Raw genomic sequence first — 21,751 nt, 5'->3', positions numbered from 1 at the left:
GCCGTTGGAAGCGGGAAGTAATGCATCGTATTATTGAGCTTTATGGGACGCGTGCAGAATGCAGAGCGCAGAGTGCTGAGCATGGAGTTGATACTTCCCAAGTGCCCAGCTGCGCGATCGGTGGGGCTGTTGGTACCCGCTGCGCGGGTAGCTCGGATGAGTCAGCCCGGCAGGATCCCCCTGCCGCCCGTTCTGGATCCTGCTCGTCCCCCTCACTAAGCTAATCAAACCAACCTAACTCGCCCGTTCATTTGCTGGACTGGCCCTCGTAAACCCGTGAGCCTGTTCTGCTCCGACTGCCCGGTTTCTGCTCCCCTCACTCGACCTATTCGCTGCTCGCCACTTGCGACCTGACTTTGACCTCCATCTCTCCTCTCCACAGCACTCCTCTGAATATCGTCTACTCGATATCGTAGCGACCCGACCGTTGCATTCCTGACGTCATTCTCCAGTCTCATCTTCCGTTCGAACCAACTACTTCCAGACAAAAGTTATCTCTGCAGCACTGCCCGCCGTAGTTACTGTGGGTTCAGAATGGTTGTCGATCACCCCTATTCAAGGCTTTAACTTCGGCGACTCTGGTCACTCACAATCATGAAAGACTCGTTGTACGACCGTCTCTGGCGCCGAGAATGCGGGGACCTGTCGCCCTATGCCTCGCTCCGCGGCATTTACGGCTCCAAGGAATGGATCAACGACTTGGACATCGTCAACGAGCTGGGCGGCCATACGGGATGTGTGAATGCTCTTAGGTACGTTTATCCTTCAGTTCCTGTCGGCTTACTGTCGCATTCCCTACTGACCGGCGGTGCATTGTTGAATTGCGCTAACCCTCTCGCAGTTGGTCCAAGTCTGGACGTCTCCTGGCTTCCGGCTCGGATGACCAGCACCTGAATATCTACTCATACCAGCCAGAATCCTCGGATGCTCAGTTCACACTGAACACTACCGTTTCTACCGGCCACAGGGCCAACATCTTCTCCGTGAAGTTTATGCCACACTCCAACGACCGGACCCTGGTCACCTGTGCCGGCGATTCGCAGGTGCGCGTCTTTGACATCGAATACTCCAGCAGCAACAGCAACAGTAATACCACGTCGGCGTTTGCAGCCTCGGCTCGGAGTCGGCGCTTCAATGATTTTTTTGAAGGGACGCGGTACCTGAGTGAGGGCAACACCAATGCCAGGGTTTACCGTAGCCATGCCGATCGTGTGAAGCGCATCGTCACTGAATCCTCGCCGCACCTCTTCCTTACATGCTCCGAAGACGGCGAAGTCCGACAGTGGGATCTTCGCCAGCCGTCCGAGGCATACCCTCCACCGCGGGGTGGCCAGGGCTTCATGGCGTACCGACCCGGGTTGGATCATGACGACTCCAATGTTCCTCCGCCACTCATTTCCTACAAAAAGTACCGCCTCGATTTGAACACGATATCCTGCTCTCCGAGTCAACCGCACTACATTGCCTTAGGTGGCGCCCACATGCACTGCTTCCTGCATGACCGGCGCATGCTTGGCCGGGACACCCTGGCCGAAAAAGGTAGCCCTGGTTTGTCCACACCAAGCGCGGGTAGTGTTGATGATGAGATGATGGGCAATGCGACCCGGTGCGTGCGCCGATTTGCTCCCCGTGGAAAGCTCCGCATGAAGCACCTCGATGATGGACACATCACCGCTTGCAAAATCAGCGATGCAAACCCGGACGAGATGGTGGTCAGTTGGTCTGGGGACCACATCTACAGCTTCGATCTTATTCGGAGCCCGGATGCACGGGATGATTCGCCTGAAAATGCCAATGCATTGAAGAACACAACTCGTCGTAAGAATGGCCCGCGGAGCCGAAAGCGCAAACGCCCCAAGCCTGCATCAATGTCGTCCCAGGAAAGTGGTAATCGGCATCAGTCCCGACGCCGCTCCGGGGAACCAGATGCTTTCAGAGTCACTTATGAGAATGGTGACTCCGAGGATGTTCATTTCCCAACGATACCGGATGAGGATGAGTTGGCCATGGTCCAACGCGCGAGATACTTGGTACTCAATGAGGCCCAGCGGCTAAGCATGCAGATCGCAAAAGGCCTAGTCAAGCTTCGACGGGCGCTGTTCTCGCTGCAGGCAACCGCGCGAGAAGCCACCGCCTCTGAGCAGAACGATATCTCACCGTTTTCGGACTCATTTGCGTCTGCCTTGTCGCTCGCATCGACATATCTGCCTCGGATGGACGAAGTCATTCGCAGATGGCATTATCCAATGAATCCATCACGCGAGACTGTTGATTTCCAGCAATCACTCCGTCGCAACCGCCAAGCGTCATGGAGATTTGTGCAAGCTGCTGGTACCCTTGCCCGAGCTTTGGATGGTGATGTTGCAGAGGAAGCTGCGTCAGACGCGGTCTCGGACTTCTTACAAATTTCCCCTGCACCGAATGAGGACGAGTCTATTGACTCCGAAGCCCAGTTTGGATATGACTTCCTCAAGGCAATCTTGCTTTGGCTACAGGGTGGCAGGCAAGAGTTGCTGAAGGGATTCAAACGTGGACCCCGCCCAAGAAGGCTCGAAGGGCGTTTCCCCATCCCCGCTGATGCCACTGAGGATGCGATCGATACCATCCTTGTTCCGTATCTCCAGCTCCTCGCAAGAGATACCCCCATTGTCAACGTGGATGCCTCTCGCTTTGAACATGATTCCACTCGTATTCTGTTCCAAACGCAGAAAGCAGCCGTGACCGCGTTCGGGAATGCAGTGCGGCTGCCACTCGAGGATTTGGGAACTACAGCTGCTCGGATTGATCGCCGCCGCGTGTCAAATCCTTCCTCACAAGTTCGATCTCTGGATCGAGCGTCCGCGACCAGATTCTGGATCTTGCGGGTAGGTCGAGGCATCTTAATGGAGGCCGGTAACGAAGTCAATTTCTCCTTTGTCAATCGAGCATTTGGTGGAATCCACACTTCCACTGATGAATCGGACAGTGATGGCGAGGTGGAGAGATCCCAGGACGATATCGATCCCAATGCGGAGGAGAGCCGAGTGAAGTCGATCAATGTCCTGAGGACCTCTCACTCTTCCCAAGCTCCCCCTGGCGAAGGAGCAGAGGCGACTTCAGACCTCGAAGATTCGGAGGGCGAGGAGGACATTCCATCTGCGGCTTACCAGAACGGCGACGATAATAGTGATACCGAGGACTCCGACGAGAGCGAGAGTGAGGAGGAGCAGAGTGATGAGGGTGGAGAGGATGAAGACAGCTGGCATATGGCCCTGGCGGACTCCTCAGAGGACGACGATAACGGGAACGTCTCAGACGAGGAGAGCGGAGAGCCGCTTCTCCTACGCCGTGCGACGCGCAAGTCACGCCGGGGAGACGTCGAAACTCACACTCCAGTCTCTTCTCACACGCGGGTCTACCGGGGCCATTGCAACATTAAGACCGTCAAGGATGTCAACTTCTTCGGGCTGAATGATGAGTATGTGGTTAGTGGGAGTGACTCGGGACATCTTTTCATCTGGGACCGCAAAACAGCGAAACTAGTAAATATCCTGGAGGGAGACAGTGAGGTTGTCAACGTTGTTCAAGGTCCGTCTCAACTGTCTTCAACATGAAGCATTTTGGAGCCATTTCACTAATGTGCTGGTCTAGGTCATCCCTACGAGCCAACCATCGCCGTTTCTGGCATTGACAACACCGTCAAGGTCTTCTCTCCAGATCGTCACGCCCAAGATCTGGCCCTCAAAGGCATCAACATCCTGGATCCCGACAACCCTGTCAACGTTCTCGGTCCTGCCGCGCACAACATCGGCGGACTTCAGAGCCGCAGGCGCATCCACGACAGCTACCGCATCATGAGTCAGAACGATGTCGATCGTCGTGGTGGCATGTCCGAAGCCTACATCACGGTAAGCCCCTTCATGTTCCAGTTCCTACTCCATATAACTGATTCCTTCCAATAGAGAAGCATGCTGGCGCGCCTTGCTGCTACCCTCCGTGGTGGACAGGGTGGAGGTGGCGGCCCAGGTGTGGAAGTTGGCGCGGGCGAGGGGGCTACTGTCGTCCTTGATGATAATTGCCTGGTTCGTTCTCCTTTTTGGCTCGTTACGCATCCCATATGTGCTGAGAGATGCTGACTGAAGTGTTAGGTGATGTGATAGCTCGTGACAGTGTCTCGGGGAGTGCATTTCCATTCTGCATGCTCTTTATTATTATCGAACCTGGAATCCAGAATGATTATAAGGTAAAGTTTTGTGCATTCAAGGAACGGCGAGGGGGTTCATTTGGAAGTAATTTGAACCAGCATTGAGAATAGCATTCCGAGGCATGAAGTTTATGATAGCGGAGTTAGTATCAATAGGCGTAGTTCACCCGTGTCTTCTCACCACCGTAGGAAGCTATTTATGGAAGACAGGAATAAGATGGAAAATATAGCTAGGCCCCATGCCAAATCCAGGAACCAGGTAATCATTTCCCGAAGCATGTGCTGTCGGCGCTAAGTTGAAAATCGAGGGTTTCCCCGCCAAATGCCCGAATTAGGAAAGCCCCACATGCAGGAAAACCCACTTCGCCGCAAGTCAAGATTGAAAGATTGAACGTTGGAAGATTCCCCTTCGCAATCGCATTCGCCCTCACATTCCCTTGCAACCCCGCTCCGGGCCAACCATGGCGACAGATCTCCTGCAGGCTCGCGCCTCCAAAACCGCCCAACTCTACGCAGACCCGCACAACCCGCACCTCTACCTCGACCGCGCCCGCCTCTACGAGCAACTTGGATTCCCCGATCTCGCTGCCGCGGACGCCTACCGCGCACTGTCGCTGCTGGAGTCTGTCGTTGACCCGGACGGGTGTGAGTTTCATGCTAGGAAGATCGATACTACTGTGCACGGGGAGGACGATAGAAGCAATGAAGACGACGAGGACGCGGATGAGGGTGTTCCTGTGACGCAGGAGGAGTATAATGCGCTCATTGGCGAGGTCTATGCTGTGCTGGTGCGCAGTCTTGTTCGATGTGGCTGCTACCGCGATGCGTTCGAGTTTGGCATGCGTGGAATTGGACTGCTGCGAGAATTTGATCCAAAGACGAGTGATGCTTCCTCCATTACCGTCTTGAACGAACAGATGGATCTGATCAAGGAGGTCTACCAGTCGCGCACGACTACTGAGAAAGATATCGCCTTGGACGCAATTGACCCCGTTGTTCTGCCGGCCCAGGGATTTGCTCGTCGCATCTTGTATCCTTGGAACGAGCATGAGCCGGATCGCCGCGCGCCGGAGGAGTTGGCGACGTTGAATGAGAGACTGAAGGATGTTGCGCCCAAGTGTGAGGTGCGTGCTGTGACGTTGCCCGCGCTGCATGGTGCAACGCCTGATGAGGAAGAGGTCTCCATTCAACTTGGTCTCTTCGCGAAGGAGGATATTGCGCCTGATGAGATTATTCTGCGAGAGTCTTCGCTTTTGACGGCAACCAATCGTCTCCATGATGACCTCTGCGATGCTTGTAATGCGCCTCTTCCCGATCTCTCCGCCGCTGAGCCTCCTGTTGGATGCGAGGGTGGATGCGCCGATACAGTCTTCTGCAGTCAGACATGCCACGACACTGCCCAGGAGGTCTATCATGGCGCTATCTGTGGTCTCGAAGATGGCCTCGAGTCCATCGGCAAGGACATTCCTGACCCCAAGGATAAAGCCGACTATCTATACCTACTCCTGCTAGGCCGCGCGTTGGCCATGTCCGCCACGCAGGACGTCCACGCCCTTGACCTCCCCGAAGTCAAGTATATCTGGGGCGACTTCCATGACTTCGACATTAGCGATATATCAACCCTCTCCGCGACAGCAGATACAGACGAGGCTGCCACCCTGCCCTTCTCCTTTCAACTCAATATCCTCCAGCCCACCCGTTTCCTCGAGGAGATGGAACTGGACCCATACGCCTCGCTCCCCCGCTACGACACTTGGGTTCTGAACACGCTGTATGCCAAGTTTCGCGGCACAGCCTCTGGCCGCCTGTCCACTTGGGATGGGGGTCCAGAGCTGTGCGCCGTGCATCCGCTCTGGTGCCTGGCGAATCACTCGTGTGATCCCAACGTGCGGTGGGAATGGGGTGGTGAAATCACTTTCCGGGCGCGGAATGACGAGGAGACGGCGGTTTGGTCAAGGACGCTGGACAATGGAAAAATCGAGATGAGGGATCCAAAGTCTGGGGGGATTCGGAAGGATCAGGAAATTTTGAACCATTATTGTGATATTGGGCTGCCTGTCAAAGAGAGAAGGGAGTGGGCGTGTGGTGCGCTGGGCGGGAACTGTCGGTGTGATCGGTGCGTGTGGGAGGCGCTCGAGGACTGAATCCCATTTCAGATCTATAAAGATATAGCATGACAAGGTATGGCAGCGGTGTTGATGTAGATGAGATACCCATTTAGACTTTGGTTGTTGGCTGGCAATGGCATATGCATGGTATCTGGGAATTGGCCTGAAAATACTAGGCGAGGAAAACACAATTAAAGTACACAGTAGAAAATTTGATTCATTGGCTTGTCCATGTTTCCCAGCACCAACCCGAACCCCAAGATTGAACCCAAACGAGATCCCAAAACTATCAAATTCTGCCGTGGAACCAATCAGAGTCCCCAGCGCAGAATTCTGCTCATACTAATACAGTCGCTTATCGACGGCGAGGCGGCGTCCGCGAGTGGCTTCTACCCCGCGAGTCGTCACGTCTTCTTGAAGAGCGCGAGCGCGAGAGAGAGACAGACTGGTTACGACCACGGCGAGGCGGAGGAGACGCCGGTGCCGACGAATACCGTGTTGCGCTCTTGGCTACCGGCTCACGAGGAGGGGGTGAAACCGATCGAGAAGGTGACCTCGAGTAGCTGCGGTCTCGCCGGCTCGCTGCAGCCGGTCCCGGGCGTGGAGGGGCAACTGACCTGGAGACGGAGCGGCGGTACGGGCTGCGGCTATGTTTGCGCGATGAGGAGCGTGCGCGGATGCGCCGAGGCGGAGTGCGTGATACGGTCCTCGACCGGGAGCGAGAGCGGTCAGAGGGCGAGCGGGACCTGCTATGCGGAGCATCCCGTCGACTACGGCGGGCAGGAGATCGCGAGCGCGAGGGTGTGTAGCTCCGGCCCCGTGAAGAGGGTGTGACAGAGCGTGAGTAGGAGCGGCCGCGGACCCTGGACGGAGATCGAGAGTAGGAGTACGAGCGGGAACGGGAACGGGAGTAGGAACGAGAGCGCGAACGAGAGGAGCCGGTATAGGATGAAGACCGCGAGTATGAGCGATCCGATGGCGAGCGTGACGTCCGTGCAGGCGGAGCGGGCAAGGTGGGCCGAGGGACGTTCTTGAGATGCTCGCGCATGTCTTCCGTCAACACACCCATACCAATGCTGGTGAAGTAGTTGATTGAGAAGCGAGTGTGGCGCGGGTTCTCTGTGGGGAACAGGCCCTCGAAGCTGGGCCGCAGAACGTTGTCTCTGAAACGGACCTGCAGGCCGGGGAGACCAAGGTTCTCTGCGAGATCCTGGAACAGGATCTTGATGAAGATACGGCTGCTGGATGTGGTCTCCTCTTCGTTCATATGAACCACAGACACAACATGCCAGCCAATAGCGTCATTGCTGAGCATATGCCCAAAGAACCGCGCAATGTTGCGCAGGCGGTTCGTCTCATATCGATGGATGGTATCGTAGTACTTGGCGAACGCAGCCTCAAACAGATCAGACCAAAGGCGGTTGATCTTGGCAAACCGTTCTCCGATCAAGCCGTAGAACTTCGAGTATGTCCGTTCCTGGGAGCAGCACTCGATGATCATAGACGGCAGTTCCGGCTCCAGACCGGCTGGGAGGTTAATCTTCATCAGCTTGTGACAACATTCTTCGAAATCAATACTCGACATGATCGTCAGGTAGATGGTCCGACGAAGGTTGACCAGGTCGGTGTTCGTCTGGTCCTTAATATCTATCTTCTGTTCCTCGGTGTCCGATTCATCTTCCGAGCTCTCGTCTTCGTCCTCATCACCTTCATCCTCGTCGCTGTCCTCGCCCAAGATCTCGGCCTTCAACTTCTTATATTTCTCCTCATTCTGTTCCCACTCCGGATCAAACTTGAAGATATTCAGCGTGTCCTGAGATTCGACCTCGTCATCCAGCCCGATTTGGTGCGTGATCTGATCCTCTTCTTCCACTAGATCGAGTTCCTCCTTGATTGCTGCATTGTCCTTATACCGATCCTTGCGTACTTGGAACAGCACTTCGATCATGTACTGCACTCGTTTGTCGATATCGGCTTCGTGAAGGATATTTCGGAACTGGTCGAACACGGCATTCGCGATCTGGGGATTCATCTCCTCCAAGTGTTGGCCGGCTTCCCGAGTCAGTCCAACTGCAATTTCCACGCTGTCGTCTGTTGGCTTGTGGAGAAGCAAGAGCAAAATCTGCGCGACAAGCATTTCGTTGGCGACTTGATGGTTAACAAGGTGTGCAATAAAGGTCGTGGAGGAGATGCAGACGGCCTTGTCATTTCGCTTGAACGCCTTGCGGAACTGGATGATTAGCCGAGACACCAGCAACTCTCCGACCTGGGGCAGCTTTGTATTGACAATGGCTGTCATGGCTGCGTAGATAGCTGTGAACGGCAGACTGGCAGCCTGCGCTTTCATGATCGACCGGCAGAACAAACCGCGTCCCCGGACCAAATTCTCGCCAAACAGCTCTGGGACAATGTACTTGATATTCGAGACATTGACCTTATTGATCAAACCGTTGATCGACTTCTTGAGGGCCTCCCACGCCATGCGCTGATACTCCTTGCTCGTCTTGTCCGTGATTTGGGCCTGCAGAGCGCGGAGTCGTGCCGGAGGGATGTAGGTACCACCGGACCGCATGTTAAGGAGCTTCTCATACTCGGCTTTGGCCGCGGCCTGCTTCTCCTCCTCGGTCAAGGGCTTGCGGGCGGCTTCCAGCTTCTCATGCTCGCGAACACGCTCGGCGAGCTGTCGCTCCCGCTCAATTGCGCGTTCATCGTCGAGACGGGGTACATCGGCATCACCTATGAGCGAGTCCCCGGGAGGTGAGCGACGGCGGTTGGGGGATGGCGATCGAGAGGGAGGAGAGCGCTTTCGAGAGGCTGCGGTCGGCGAGAATGCCCCGGGAGGTGGAGTGGGCACTCGCACCGCAGACTGCAGAACAACCGGGTCTGACATCGTGAAATCTCAGAGGTTCCGGAAGTCCAGGAGAGAGGTGGTGGGGGAAGGAGACACCGGAGATGCGGTGGTTGCGAATCTTTAGACTGCGCAGTTCCACAAACGAAAGCTCTAGCGCAAGAATAGTCACGTGACTGCACCCGGGGAAGGCCAGGTAGGAGAACAATAAACGGGCGAGCTCCTGACAGCCCACACCCTTGGCCCTTCCTTCACGACCAGGGCTCCCCTGACGCTCACGGACTTTGCATTGCGCTTGCTCGCGACCACTCTTTAACATAATGGTATGATCCCGCTGATTGACTGCCGGGCCTGTTCTTCAAACTGACCTCGCGCCGTAGCTGGGCCAACTCGTGGGTTCCGCGATGCTTTTGGCCGCGACCGCTATCTTTCTCTACTATACGGCCTGGACGCTGTTGATGGTACCTATCTCTCTCCTCTCTACTACGGTCCAGCTTTTCGATCTCTTCTCACATATTGTTTAGCCTTTCGTCGACCCTGGCCACCCTCTCCACGACCTCTTCCCGCCGCGTGTTTGGGCCATCCGCATCCCCGTCATCCTGACACTCCTTGGCTCAGCCGTGGTGGGCACTTTCATCAGCATTGTGATGATCAACAGCAACAAGAAGAAGGCAGCCAAAGCCAAGGCTGCGGCGAAAAAGAAGACCTGATTGTGACGCGATGGATCCGGGGGGGGGAGAAGGATTGACTACGATCGCATTCGACGCCGGCTTCGAGGGCCCTGTACCACCACCTGTCTATACCAGGCTTCCCAGTTGATCACATCTAATAGAAATCCAAAAGAATGTAATTTCCCAGGATGTCCCAGAACATGACGTGGCTGCGAACAGGCCCGAGTTCTATGTTGTCCAGCCAAGTATGGCGCGCTCGAGACCTTGGAATGCGCGTATCGGGAGGATTCAGCACGGCCAGCAAATGATCAAACATGATTCGCGGCATTATTTCCATCACTCTTCCCAGCTTTTAATCATTGACTAAGATGCGATCATCGACCCTAGTAGTTCCTCAGCCCATCCAGTCACGTTCTCGGCCGCAGTACACGGCCCCGTGACCATCATCTTTCCAGCCCCAACCAGGTCAACCGAAGTCATCAAAGGCCACCAAAGGCAATAAAGACACGGCTATGCTCGGATTCCGCTGTTCCACGGTTGGCGGGTGGCTGGGTTGGCGGGCTTAGATAATCCCGTTGCAATGTCCTATCGTGGCGCGACGCTGGAAATGGAAATAGACCCAGACCTAGAAGGGAGTGGAGACTGGAGTGGAGAGTGTAGGGGAACAAACTAGGTAGCTATGATGCCCCTGGACGGTGGCCGGAGTTGGCAGTTCGTGCTTCGTAGTTCGAGGGGGTGTGTTGGGGGCGAGGAGAGTGACAGGCTCAGCCGGGGGATGACGGGGTCAGCGCGCCTGCTCATTCGGCCCCGTCGGTCCCCCTCCCCCTCCCCCTCCTGCTGCTGCTCTGAGTCAGGTACCGCGTTCTCAATCCCCCCTCTTCTTATCGCATTCGCTTCTTCCTCGCTTCACCCTCTACCTGACCTGAGGTCGATCTGTTCCCAAGCTATTATACCAACTTCTCTGGGCACTTACTGGATCATTAATCCAGTTGGTGCTGCGTGACGCCTATCGGCCTTATCAAAGCTTCCCCGCGTATCGAGAGCGCCTCCGCTCGAGATACGCCGTCCCAACCCCCCATCCGCCAGCAACCAGGATCAGCCCGTGCTGTGACACTGTATAGGTATGCACTCGGAGAATGGTAGCCCCTTCAGCCCGCAAATTGTCGTCCAGTGTGAATGAACCGCAACTGATGTAACAGACTGCAGCAGAACCGACCCCGCCTGTTGTACTTTCTCAGCTCGTCCCCCCGCCATCCGACGCAGACGGTGTGCACCCCTGTTCTCGGACCTCACCACAGGTCTTGAGAGTGGTGCTTCTGTGTTTTAGGACTCTTCCCGACCAGCCTCTCCTCTTGAGGCAAACGGCTAGTTGAATGCCCCCGGCAGCGCCTGACGATCTGATCCGCCAGCATAGCCGGTCTTTAGAAGACGAGCACTCCCTAGCTTCAGCCGTTCCAGCCCCCACCCCCATTATTCAGGAGCATGAGCCAAGTGGAAAGGGCAAGAAGAAGAAGAAGGGTAACAAGGCCAAGGGGGGCAAGGCAACCACCGAAACACCAGACGATTTGTAGGGCTTCGTCTTTCCCAAAGCGGAGCGCTGCTTGATAGCTGACATGGATGATAGAGTCCCTACATCGGCTCCTACTACGGAGGAGCCATCGTCGTGTCCAGATCCCTCACTGGACCATCATGCTCCTCCCATCGTAACCTCTCCCGCGCTCGACGCTCTCGGGTCAATCGGGGAAACTGCCGACAACGACCTCACCAGTCGGACAGATAGCTGGGCACAAGCAGTGCCCTATGGCAAAAGCCCGCCAACAGATCTGATGGATGGCGAGCTTCCCAACGAGTCTCCACTCAACTTTCCGACCATCCAGGAGCGTGGTGGTTTCAGTCAGCCCTCTTCGGCCTCGCCGCCGACTCGGATTCGACCGTTTAGTTACGGAGGTGGCTATCGGAGCAGTATGCAATCACGCCAGCAGTCGGTGGATCGACGCAAGAGTCATTCTTATGGCAGCCCAATGGGCAATCTGACCCCACTACCGCATCTGCCGCAGGCTCATTTCTATGGCGCCCCGGACATAGATCTTCCAACCCAGAATCGCGCCGCTGCCGATGGAGCCGCCTCTTTCTGCGGTTTCGATACCCTCCCAAGCATGTCGACCAAGACACCGCGGGCGGGATTGAATGTTCTCGTGGTCGGGTTGGACGGTGCTGTCGAGGTCCTTGCCGTTGACGATCGTCGAACTCGTCTGGTTGGGCAGATCACCGGCCTGAATGGCAGGGTCATCGAGGCAAAAATTCTGTCTGGGCACCCGTCTAATGACCCGCTTGCCTCATCTCAACCCCACGTTGCTCTGATCGTTCATGGCCCACTCCCACCCAATGAAGAGGAAGGTCGGGTGTCCGCAGCTGGCTCTGATATCAATGAGGTCCCCCCTTCTATGGTACGCGGCCAGTCAAGCGAGAGGCGATCAGGGAGAGGCGAAGCGCTCTTCTACCAGACCAGAGCTGAGGTGTATTCTCTCCGATCTGGTGAGCATATAACAACGCTGTTTGCCAGCAAACCTGTGCCATCGCCGGAGAATAGTCCGGGCCTTCCATCCTTGGCACCTGCGCCAGTGGGTAGCTTGAGACTCTACAACAGCGGCAACCATGTAATTGTTGCTTCTGGCGTCAGTGGAGAGGTTTATGTATTTAGCCATACGTTGACGGGTGTTTATCAATGTCTGGGGAAAACTTGGACTAATGTTCAGACCAGAGAAGCTCGGCGATACTCTACGTCGTCCAGCTCTACCGATGCCGATGGTTCCCACGAGGCACCTCGAAATCCAGCCACAGAGCGACCGATCTTGGCTGTTCAAGGAAGATGGTTGGCGATTGTCCCACCGTCCTCGTCCTACAGAGCCTCCATCCAGGGAACTGTTCCTCCAACTTTGATGCACACCAGAGCCCAAGGGATGGAAACTCGCAGCCCGCCAACCGTGCCGTCGGTAAACTGTGCGACTGATGTGGGCGAAGGAGAGAGCTTCCTCGATAGGGTTGCCAGAGGTGTCACACAGGAACTAGTTAGAGGTGCTCGCTGGATGGGTGACCAAGGGCTCCAGGCGTGGAACAACTATTGGAATAACCCTCAATCTCCGTCCTCGGGCACCCCACCACAGCGACCAACCCGGGGCCTAGAACCGCAGGTGCAGGGATATGGGCTGTTCCCCCCGACGCATGCCCAGGATACCCAGGCATCTTCGGCACCAGAGCCTGACGCGGTCTCCATTCTCGATCTCAAGCGATTCGATTATGGTATGGATGCAAAGGCAGCATCTCTCAACCCTGTGGCAACATTCCAGGTCCCTAATGGTTGCAGTTTCCTCTCTCTCTCTCCTGACGGATTGTTGCTCTTCACTGCAAGCAAAAAGGGTGATGTTCAATATGTGTGGGATCTGATGCAGCTCAAGCACTGCCGCGCTATGGCATTCATGGCCGACGACCAGAGTGGTCACAGCCCCAATGTGCGGCAGGTTGCTAGATATGCGCGATTAACCACATCGAGCATTGTTGATGTGATTTGGACGGCCCCAGTCGGTGATCGCTTGGCCATTATTACACGAAAGGGTACCATTCATGTTTTCGACTTGCCTCGGAGCGCATTCCAGTGGCCTCCGTTCCGTCGAGCTCGACCGTCTGCAATGAAGTCACCGAGTATTGACCCGGTGGGTGATGAACTATCAGGTCAAGCAGCGGCTGGAAATCCGCTGTCTGCGGCGATGACTTTCATGGGCGGCAAAACACAACCGTTCCTCTCAGCCGTCAGAGGTCGTGTCCAGTCTACTGGAGGTGGTTTCCCTCATGTAAGTGGATTCGCTCTGCCAACTGCGGCCAGCATCAAAGGTGGCAAAGTTGTTGCGGCCGGTCTGAGTAAATCCATGGGCGCAGCAGCTACCGGCACTGTCGCGACCCTCCGGCACGTTGGTGAGAACCGGCTTCATTTGCCGGGTCTTGCTCGAGATCCGGCTCCGTCTCGTGTGATTTGGATTTTCAATAAGGGTTCCATTTTCATGGGCCTGGTAGATGGGGGACAGTTCAAACTGTACCGTCTGAAGCGAAGCACCACTACCAACAAGAATCGTCAGTACTACTCTGTGATTGGAAGCAAAGAAATTCAGTTCAAATTGCCAGCCAATATGCAGAGCCCTTGTGGACCCGCACTTCTTGTGCCTTACGATCCTGAAAAGGTCGTCCAGGGGTCCCTTCTCTTACCTTCTGCCAGCTCCCAGCCTATCAATACGGGCAGGACCTTTTGTCAGCCGCTGTCCCAGGCTGAAATCGAGACCAACACGCCCTACCAACCATTCCACACAGATCAGCGCGTTAGCCTCCATGTCTACCCCACTGATAGCGAAGCACATGATCCTAGTGGTCAGTGGGTCTTTGGCGATAGTATCCCCACAACCAAGGTGCATGTGAGATCGTACAACAACAGCGGCGATGACCGAGAGGGCGACGAGGAGGAGAATTCTGCCATCTATGGTCACTCTTTGGGGGCCGGTGGAGATATGGAGAACCTCATCACCCTTGGCAATAGCACCGGCAATGTCGAGGAAGTGGTCATTACCACTCGCCGGAAGAAGAGGCACTCCACTCCACCCAAGGTGGATGACGGTTTCTTCGAAGATGACTGCGAGGTTCTTGACTTTGCGCGGGACCGGGTTTGATTCAGTTGCAACCCCTTTTCTTTGATTATTAACTTAGTGATTTAGAACTTGTGCTCGCGCGGCGTCGGAGATTTGCAACCGGAGTTTTTTCTTTATTGGTCCGCCCGATGCTTTCTCGATCAAATCATATCTATGAAATTGCATCACATACACCCTGGCTTGTGGACTTTTCTGCTTTTTTCTGTTGATATCTGGTTGTTCCGTTACCATCTTTTCGTTTCCTCTGGGGTTTTTTTTTCGCTCTTCGCTCACAGAAACCCAAATACCCAAACCTTGTACTGATTGTTTTGTTGCCTCTTGATAGACTGGAGGATATTTGATGATCTTCTTTTTCTTTTGCGTCTCTGCTTCTCAAGGCCCGTCTCTACCGCTAGGATTCACTCGTGCTGGCGTTTGGGGTTGGATCAGAATGATCTCTCGTCCTTTCTATGCTTTCATACCTGTCGAGCACTTACACTCGCTGGAAGCCTAGAACGGCTATACTATGAACATGAATCAATTAACTAGTGGGGCTACAACACCCCATGGTATTCCACATAGATGACACTTTCATTTTGTCCCCCTTGAGAGCCTTTTAGACCGTAGCAACTTCCATCTCCTCTTCCCACCAACCACGGAAAGTTTTAAGCCTCTCCGTCCGCACTTGTGCCATCTTCCGCCCAGTCTCCGTCTTCATCATCCCCTCGAGCCTCTCCAGCTTCTCCACAAAATGCTCAATGGAGTTGTTCATCTCCCACTTGCCATCCCCAGCAAACTTCTTCCCCTGCGCACCAAGGAAGGTGAAAGTTCGCCCGATGCCAATAGCGCCAATTGCATCCAGCCGGTCCGCGTCTTGCACAACTGCTAGCTCAGGATACCCCTGCTGATCAATCAACCGTCGAATCACAGATGGATCCTTGCACTCGGTTGTATACGAGACATGTGATACAACCATCTGCACTTTGGCGGCGAGCTCCGCCGGGGCACCGTGCTTGAGCAGCGCAAATTCCACCATGATCTTGGGGTCAAGTGTCGCTTCGGCTTGGTCGCCCGTTGCAGATGCGAGGCTTGGGAGGTATTTTCGGTCTCCAATGTCATGCAGCAGGGCTGCGAGCTTGACCACGACTGCGTCGAGCCTTGAGGCAGGGTGTAGCGCCTGCTCGGCTTCGAGGATGGTGTTCGCCAACGCAGCGACCCGGTGGACGTGGGCTGGATTGTGGGATGGATCGTGGCCGGACATGCAGGAGTCCACGAAGGCCGACATGGCGGTATATAGGGTCTGGAATTGCGCGCTGGTGGCCTCCATTTTGCTGTTGAGGTACCTAGTGGGGTCTGGGTGCTTCGTCTTGTAGGGGGTATGGAGCACGGCCCAGTTGGGAGGTCTATTTGGTGTTGCTGGAGAGCACGGCGCTAGGTGCTTAATGATCCAAGAAAACCCAAATGATATACCTCAGAGGAGTCTGTGCTGGGCAACTTTGTATACGCAGATGAAAATATATTGTCGAAATATGTGGAGTGGTAACTTACCACTAAGAACGGGCTTATTCATCAAGCGCCCAGGTTTCTTATGTTTTTGTATGTAATACTGGCTTACAGAGAAACTCAGGCTTTGTAACAGCCGAGTATCGGCCGCACGGACAGAAATACGTCCGTACAGCCAGGGGATAGCTATTCAACAGGCAATCCCCCTAATCTTCTATCATCATCAATCTGATCAATTATCTCTCGTCCCATTAGACATCTTTTATACTAGCCCATACAGAATCAGCCCATTCTGTCAGTTATGAGCCCGAGTGCACACTGAAGCATTAAGATATAATTAACGAAGACCGTTGCTCTGTATCTTGATAGTGAGAGCCTTCCTATCGCCGAATACCCCTGAACGACTATATAAAATCCTAGAAGAGATCAACAAGGACTCAGACTAGAGGAGACACCGTCAGGATCACGGCAAAAGATATATATAAAGATATCTGATGAGACTGAATCTCAAGTAATTCAACCTATCCTATAGGACTAGCGGTTAAGGACGAAGGCCTAGTGGAGGGTCTAGATTAGTCACTTTAAAACTAAAGCCATCGAAAACGACCTTTAGGAGTATCTTGACCCTGTAAAGATAGATGTAGAGATTAAAGAGCTTCTAAAGAAGGCTCCCCTGCCGCCGGTTAGCAAGATTAACAAGAATGCGACAGACGAAGTCGACCTCACCGATAATGAGTATAAGAAGTATATACGAATTCTCAACAGATACGACCGCGAAGAGGCCGAACGAGCGAGGACCGCCCGAGCCCTTAATAGGTTCAGTGATGCTATATCCCGTTCGTTAGCCGCAGAGCACCATTATATACTTATAGGTGTTATCTCTGCTCGCAAGAAGTTAGTAAAGCTAAGGCAGGAGTTCGTATAGAAGGAAGCCGACTGTATAGAAGACCTCTAAAGATAGTAGCGTTAAATACTAACGTACCCGTCTAATAATATATCTATCGATAAGTGGTTAACCGCCTAGACGTCTCTGTACGAAGAAGCTAAAGCTACGGGTGTACTAGATGTCTTATACGGTCTAACGCCTGCCAAATTCGCTATCAGAGACTTCCTCGGAGCCATCTAGGTCTAGGATAATCTCTTCTGTTCAACCTAGAGTGACAGATTAGAGACAGAGAATCCTACCTTTAGTAAGGTTATATCTGTATACCGTATACGACGAAGTCTACTAGAGCGTTTAGGAAAGGAAAGGGCTAGAAAGCTAGCTATATTAACGCTAGATAGCCAACCGGAGGTAACACCTAAGCAAGGAAACACTAAGGGTCAGCAAGATACCAAAAATTATCAGAAAGATAAGAAAAGGACCCCCTGTATATACGGAAGAAACTATCCCTAGAGATTCTGCTATTACATCGTCGAAAGTATTAGGCCAGACTACTAGAAGCTACGAGCCGAGACGGAAGAACTAGTCGCGAAGGCTATTAAGAAGCTTAGCAAATTCGACTAAGAGAAGATCGCGAAGATCAAAGAGGATGGAGGTACTACCTAGGCTACTACCTAGCTGGCAGTGACCGAAGAGAAACAGGGATCGATTAGGAGAGTAGCTATATATACAGCTAACGTATCCCGTTAGGTTAACCGAATAGCTAAGAGATATCCCCTTAAGGACTCTTAGATACTAGACTTAGGAGCGAACGTCTATATATATAACCACCGAGGGAGCTTTGAAAGCCTCACCGAGAAAGAATTCACTATTAAAACCGGTGACAGCGACTCTATTATTAAGGGTAGAGGAATAGCTATCCTCCGGTTAACAGACCTAAAGATAGGTAAGAAGCGAGAGGCAGTAGTAGAAGCGCTATACGTACCTAATTTCTATACGAATCTACTGTCCCTCGGCCGTATCAGTGAGAAAGGCTTCGAATTCCACAGTAGAATCCCCGCTATTATCAAGAACGAAGAGCCTATTAGAGCGTTAGAAAAGAGGCATAACCTCTATATCGTAGGAAACACCTAAGATAGACAGAAACTACCTAAGAGCACTCCCCTAGCGATGGTAACGGGTTACCCTAGGCACAGCTAAAAACCCCTTATATCCGTCGCTATACCGAAGCGATGGCATCAACGACTCGCCTATATATATAATCAACGGATCGAGAGGCTCTCGGAGATGGTCGATGGTATCGAGGTTAAGGGAGACACTATAGATAATGCAGAGTGTAATCCTAAGAGATATAAGGTCTATCAGCGCAATACAGCTAAGAGACAGATATCTAGGAGACCTATAGTAAGAGAGTATGTCTTTAGAAGATATAGAAGGATTTATTTCGACCTTATTTAGCTTACTACGGCCTATAACGGCCACTGCTGGATAACTTATATGTATATTAAGGGTATCCGGCTATATACGACAGTTTCTTACGAAAGAAAGAACGGCTGTTAATCGGCGATTATATACTTTATCGCCGTACTAGAGACATAGCTGAAAATAATAATCCGGGTGTTTAAAAGCGACTATAAGAGAGCGTCCGGAAAGACAGTAGACGATTTCTGTCTAGACAGAGGCATAATCATCGAACACAGCGTTATTAGAACGCCGGAAACGAACAGCCACAGTGAATAATCTAGGGGGTAATCATCGGAGTAGCTAGAGGGCTTCTTATAGAATTAGGCCTACCTAGAAACCTCTAGCCAGAAGCAGTCATAGCAGCGGTTTATATTATTAACAGATCGCCTACTAGGCTACCTAACGGCGAATAGATCATTCCATACGTTGAAGCGATGTACCAAGACCAGAATCGGCCAAAATTCCGCCTAAACCTATCGAACCTCCGTATGTACGGTTATAGAGCGTACGTACGCCGCTAGGGCGTCCCGAGGATAGCTAAGATAGAAGATCGTACAGAGATCGGCTATCTCGTCGGTTATGTAGCTTCTAATATATAGCGAATCTGGTTTCCGTACAGGGGAGCTGTTAGGGAAGCGCGCGACGTGGTATTTAATGAGAATGTCAAATTTGATCCCCGAGAGCTTCAGGTTAGACCATCCGACGATATCATCGATACCCTACCTTAGAATATTAGCCTTGATAAAGAGGAAGATAGTTAGCTAAATACACATAGTGAAGGGCTCGTAGAAGAAGTAACAGTCGTAGAATAAGACGCCCTACTAATACAAGATATCCCTTAGCCGAGTACGTTAACCGAAGAGACGACAGAAACTTAGAAGGACGGTTAGAAGGACAGACAGGCAGTCTATTAGACACTATCCCCTACACCGTCGGTAACGCAGGAAGCGTCGTAGCTAGCAGAGATCTCTATATCTCTAACACCGGATGCACCGCCAGAGGCGAGCCCGCTAGGGGCATTTCTAACTGAATTTCGTCAAGAGACCCCTAATAAACAGCTTCAGGATAAGCTCTAAGAATATATAACACTAAGAGCGCCCAGAGATATCGACGGGACGGTCTTACAGACTAATATCGTTACGGGCATACGCCAGAGAAGGGCTCCGCAGGATTATAGCTATCTCGCAATAATACAGGACCCTAATAAAAATCACGACGGAGTGTTAGCCGTATATATAACTAGCTTGAACCCTCCCTAGCCGTATCAACGGCTATACCAGGACGACTTACCTCCTGTACCTATAAATTAGCTAGAGATAATAAAACACCTACACCGTGATGTATTTATCGCCGCGGCATCGCTAGAAGTCAAAACGCTAGATAGAAAAGAGATATACTAAGAGATCGACCGCCTAACAGACCGAGGCATCTAGATCTTACCATTAAAATAGGTCTTTACGTACAAATTCGACAGTGATAGATTCCTAGTAAAGCATAAGGCTAGAATCTGCGTACGTAGAGACCTCTAAGCCGTTAGCAGTAACGAAAAATACTCAGCAACGTTGGCAGCACGGACAGCGAGGTCCGTCTTCGTACTGGTAGCTATATTCGACCTAGACATCTATCAATACGACGCCGTCAACGCATTTCTGAATAGCCTACTAGATAAAGAGATCTATATAGAACTACCTCCTGGACTATTCCCTTAGGGGAAGAAGAAGAGAGTCTGGAGGCTTATGAAGGCCCTATATGGCCTACGGAAGTCTCCTAGGCTATAGTAGCGTAAGGCCTCTCGGGTGCTTACCTCCCTAGGTCTCCGCGTCGTCTAGGAAGATCTTTATCTCTTCGTCGGTAACGGAATCATTGTATTCTTCTATGTCGACGATATTATCACTATTAACTACCCTATAAAACGGACAGCCGCAGATAACCTACGGAAGAAGCTCTGTGAGGCATAGGAACTGAGGGAAATGGGTAAAGCGCAGTAGTTCTTAGGGATACGCATCCTTAGAGATCGCCGACAGAAGGCGCTTTAGCTATATTAAGATTCCTACATCTCTTTAATAGCTAACCGATATTATCTTACCGAGAGCCGTAGGTATAATACCCCCCTCCCCGAGACGACGATGAAGCTATATAACGGTGTAGCTATACTAGAGTAGATTTATTAATACTAATAGAAGGTTGGGTCTGCCTAATATACTACTATAATCAGTCGACCAGATGTGGCTAAAGCCACTAGAGGTCTGGCTCAGTTTCTGACGAACCCTAGGCCTAAACACCTCTACGCTATCGATCGAGTTATCTCCTACCTCTACTAGACGAAATCTAGGGCTATTATATACCGTACACCCTCGTATCCGTCCGAACCATACAGAGAGATAGCGGAGGTGCAGATCTTCAGTAATACATCCTTCGCTGATAACCATAACCGGAAGAGCTCGGAGGGATATATCTATATGATATATAGTAGACCGGTTAATTAGAAGGCTTCTAAACAGACGACCGTTACTACTAGCACCACCGAAGCTAAATTATTAGCGATCTCATCGGCAGGGAGATCGCTATGTATGTAGACTCGCTTATTTAAAGCGATTAATTACCTGCCAAGTCAACCCGTCGCCTTGAGATGCGATAACCAGCAGACTGTCGGTCTGTTGACTAAGGAAACACCTTAACTACGCACCAAGCTTCGTCACGTCGATATCTACTACCACTAGCTTCGTCAGGAAGTTCAGGCCGGTAGAATACTAGTACAGTAGGTACCAACGGGCGATATAGTGGCCGATGGGCTTACTAAGCTGCTGCCTAGGCAAAAATACACTGAATTCGTTCATTCAATGGGTCTAGAGGATATTAAACGGCTATTAGAAGCTTCGTATACCTAGGTAAGATAGGCTACGCGCAGATTAGGCGAAATTGGCCGCTTGCTGAGGGGGTGTGTCGAAATATGTGGAGTGGTAACTTACCACTAAGAACGGGCTTATTCATTAAGCGCCTAGGTTTCTTATGTTTTTGTATGTAATACTGGCTTACAGAGAAACTCAGGCTTTGTAACAGCCGAGTATCGGCCGCACGGACAGAAATACGTCCGTACAGCCAGGGGATAGCTATTCAACAGGCAATCCCCCTGATCTTCTATCATCATCAATCTGATCAATTATCTCTCGTCCCATTGGACATCTTTCATACTAGCCCATACAGAATCAGCCCATTCTGTCATATATATTCGTGTAGGCGAACCAGCGGAAACTTTGTTCCCCGCAGTAAACAACGCGTCGGTTGGCGGTGAACGTCGCCGTTGAGTTTCACACATGACCATCTATTTCCCCTGCATCGTTCCCTGCCGAGCCAGTGCATATTCCAATCCTCGAGGATACCCGTTCGTCCGTCACCCATCTCCATGTTGGGAAGCAGTCCA

The 21,751-nt window shown here is 52.4% G+C and overlaps 6 protein-coding genes across 6 annotated transcripts; 4 read left to right on the top strand and 2 right to left on the bottom strand.

Annotated features, from left to right (window-relative positions):
* Positions 1-594: 594 nt before the first annotated feature.
* N7482_008056 (WD repeat-containing protein) lies at positions 595-4,136 on the top strand (the record flags this gene model as incomplete). The annotated part of the gene is made up of 5 exons (XM_056690180.1): positions 595-752; positions 842-3,567; positions 3,631-3,887; positions 3,942-4,061; positions 4,128-4,136. 5 exons carry the CDS (start codon positions 595-597, stop codon positions 4,134-4,136), a joined length of 3,270 nt encoding a protein of 1,089 aa, XP_056539945.1.
* A 508-nt stretch (positions 4,137-4,644) lies between these two features.
* Positions 4,645-6,327, top strand: N7482_008055 (putative MYND domain protein; the record flags this gene model as incomplete). Its single annotated transcript, XM_056690179.1, has 1 exon — positions 4,645-6,327. One exon carries the CDS (start codon positions 4,645-4,647, stop codon positions 6,325-6,327), a length of 1,683 nt encoding a protein of 560 aa, XP_056539944.1.
* Positions 6,328-6,646: 319 nt separating this feature from the next.
* N7482_008054 (Pre-mRNA-splicing factor cwc22) lies at positions 6,647-9,181 on the bottom strand (the record flags this gene model as incomplete). The annotated part of the gene is made up of 1 exon (XM_056690178.1): positions 6,647-9,181. The coding sequence occupies one exon, from the start codon at positions 9,179-9,181 to the stop codon at positions 6,647-6,649; it is 2,535 nt and encodes an 844-aa protein (XP_056539943.1).
* A 278-nt stretch (positions 9,182-9,459) lies between these two features.
* On the top strand, positions 9,460-9,849 carry N7482_008053 (dolichol phosphate-mannose biosynthesis regulatory protein; the record flags this gene model as incomplete). Its single annotated transcript, XM_056690177.1, has 3 exons — positions 9,460-9,462; positions 9,520-9,600; positions 9,664-9,849. 3 exons carry the CDS (start codon positions 9,460-9,462, stop codon positions 9,847-9,849), a joined length of 270 nt encoding a protein of 89 aa, XP_056539942.1.
* A 1,334-nt stretch (positions 9,850-11,183) lies between these two features.
* Positions 11,184-14,522, top strand: N7482_008052 (uncharacterized protein; the record flags this gene model as incomplete). Its single annotated transcript, XM_056690176.1, has 2 exons — positions 11,184-11,377; positions 11,435-14,522. 2 exons carry the CDS (start codon positions 11,184-11,186, stop codon positions 14,520-14,522), a joined length of 3,282 nt encoding a protein of 1,093 aa, XP_056539941.1.
* Positions 14,523-15,096: 574 nt separating this feature from the next.
* N7482_008051 (HD domain-containing protein) lies at positions 15,097-15,807 on the bottom strand (the record flags this gene model as incomplete). The annotated part of the gene is made up of 1 exon (XM_056690175.1): positions 15,097-15,807. The coding sequence occupies one exon, from the start codon at positions 15,805-15,807 to the stop codon at positions 15,097-15,099; it is 711 nt and encodes a 236-aa protein (XP_056539940.1).
* Positions 15,808-21,751: the final 5,944 nt, after the last annotated feature.

Source organism: Penicillium canariense (assembly GCF_028826845.1).
Source record: "Penicillium canariense strain IBT 26290 chromosome Unknown utg000006l_segment0_segment0, whole genome shotgun sequence".
NCBI lineage: Eukaryota > Fungi > Ascomycota > Eurotiomycetes > Eurotiales > Aspergillaceae > Penicillium > Penicillium canariense.
This window is presented reverse-complemented; position numbering and strand designations above follow the sequence as displayed.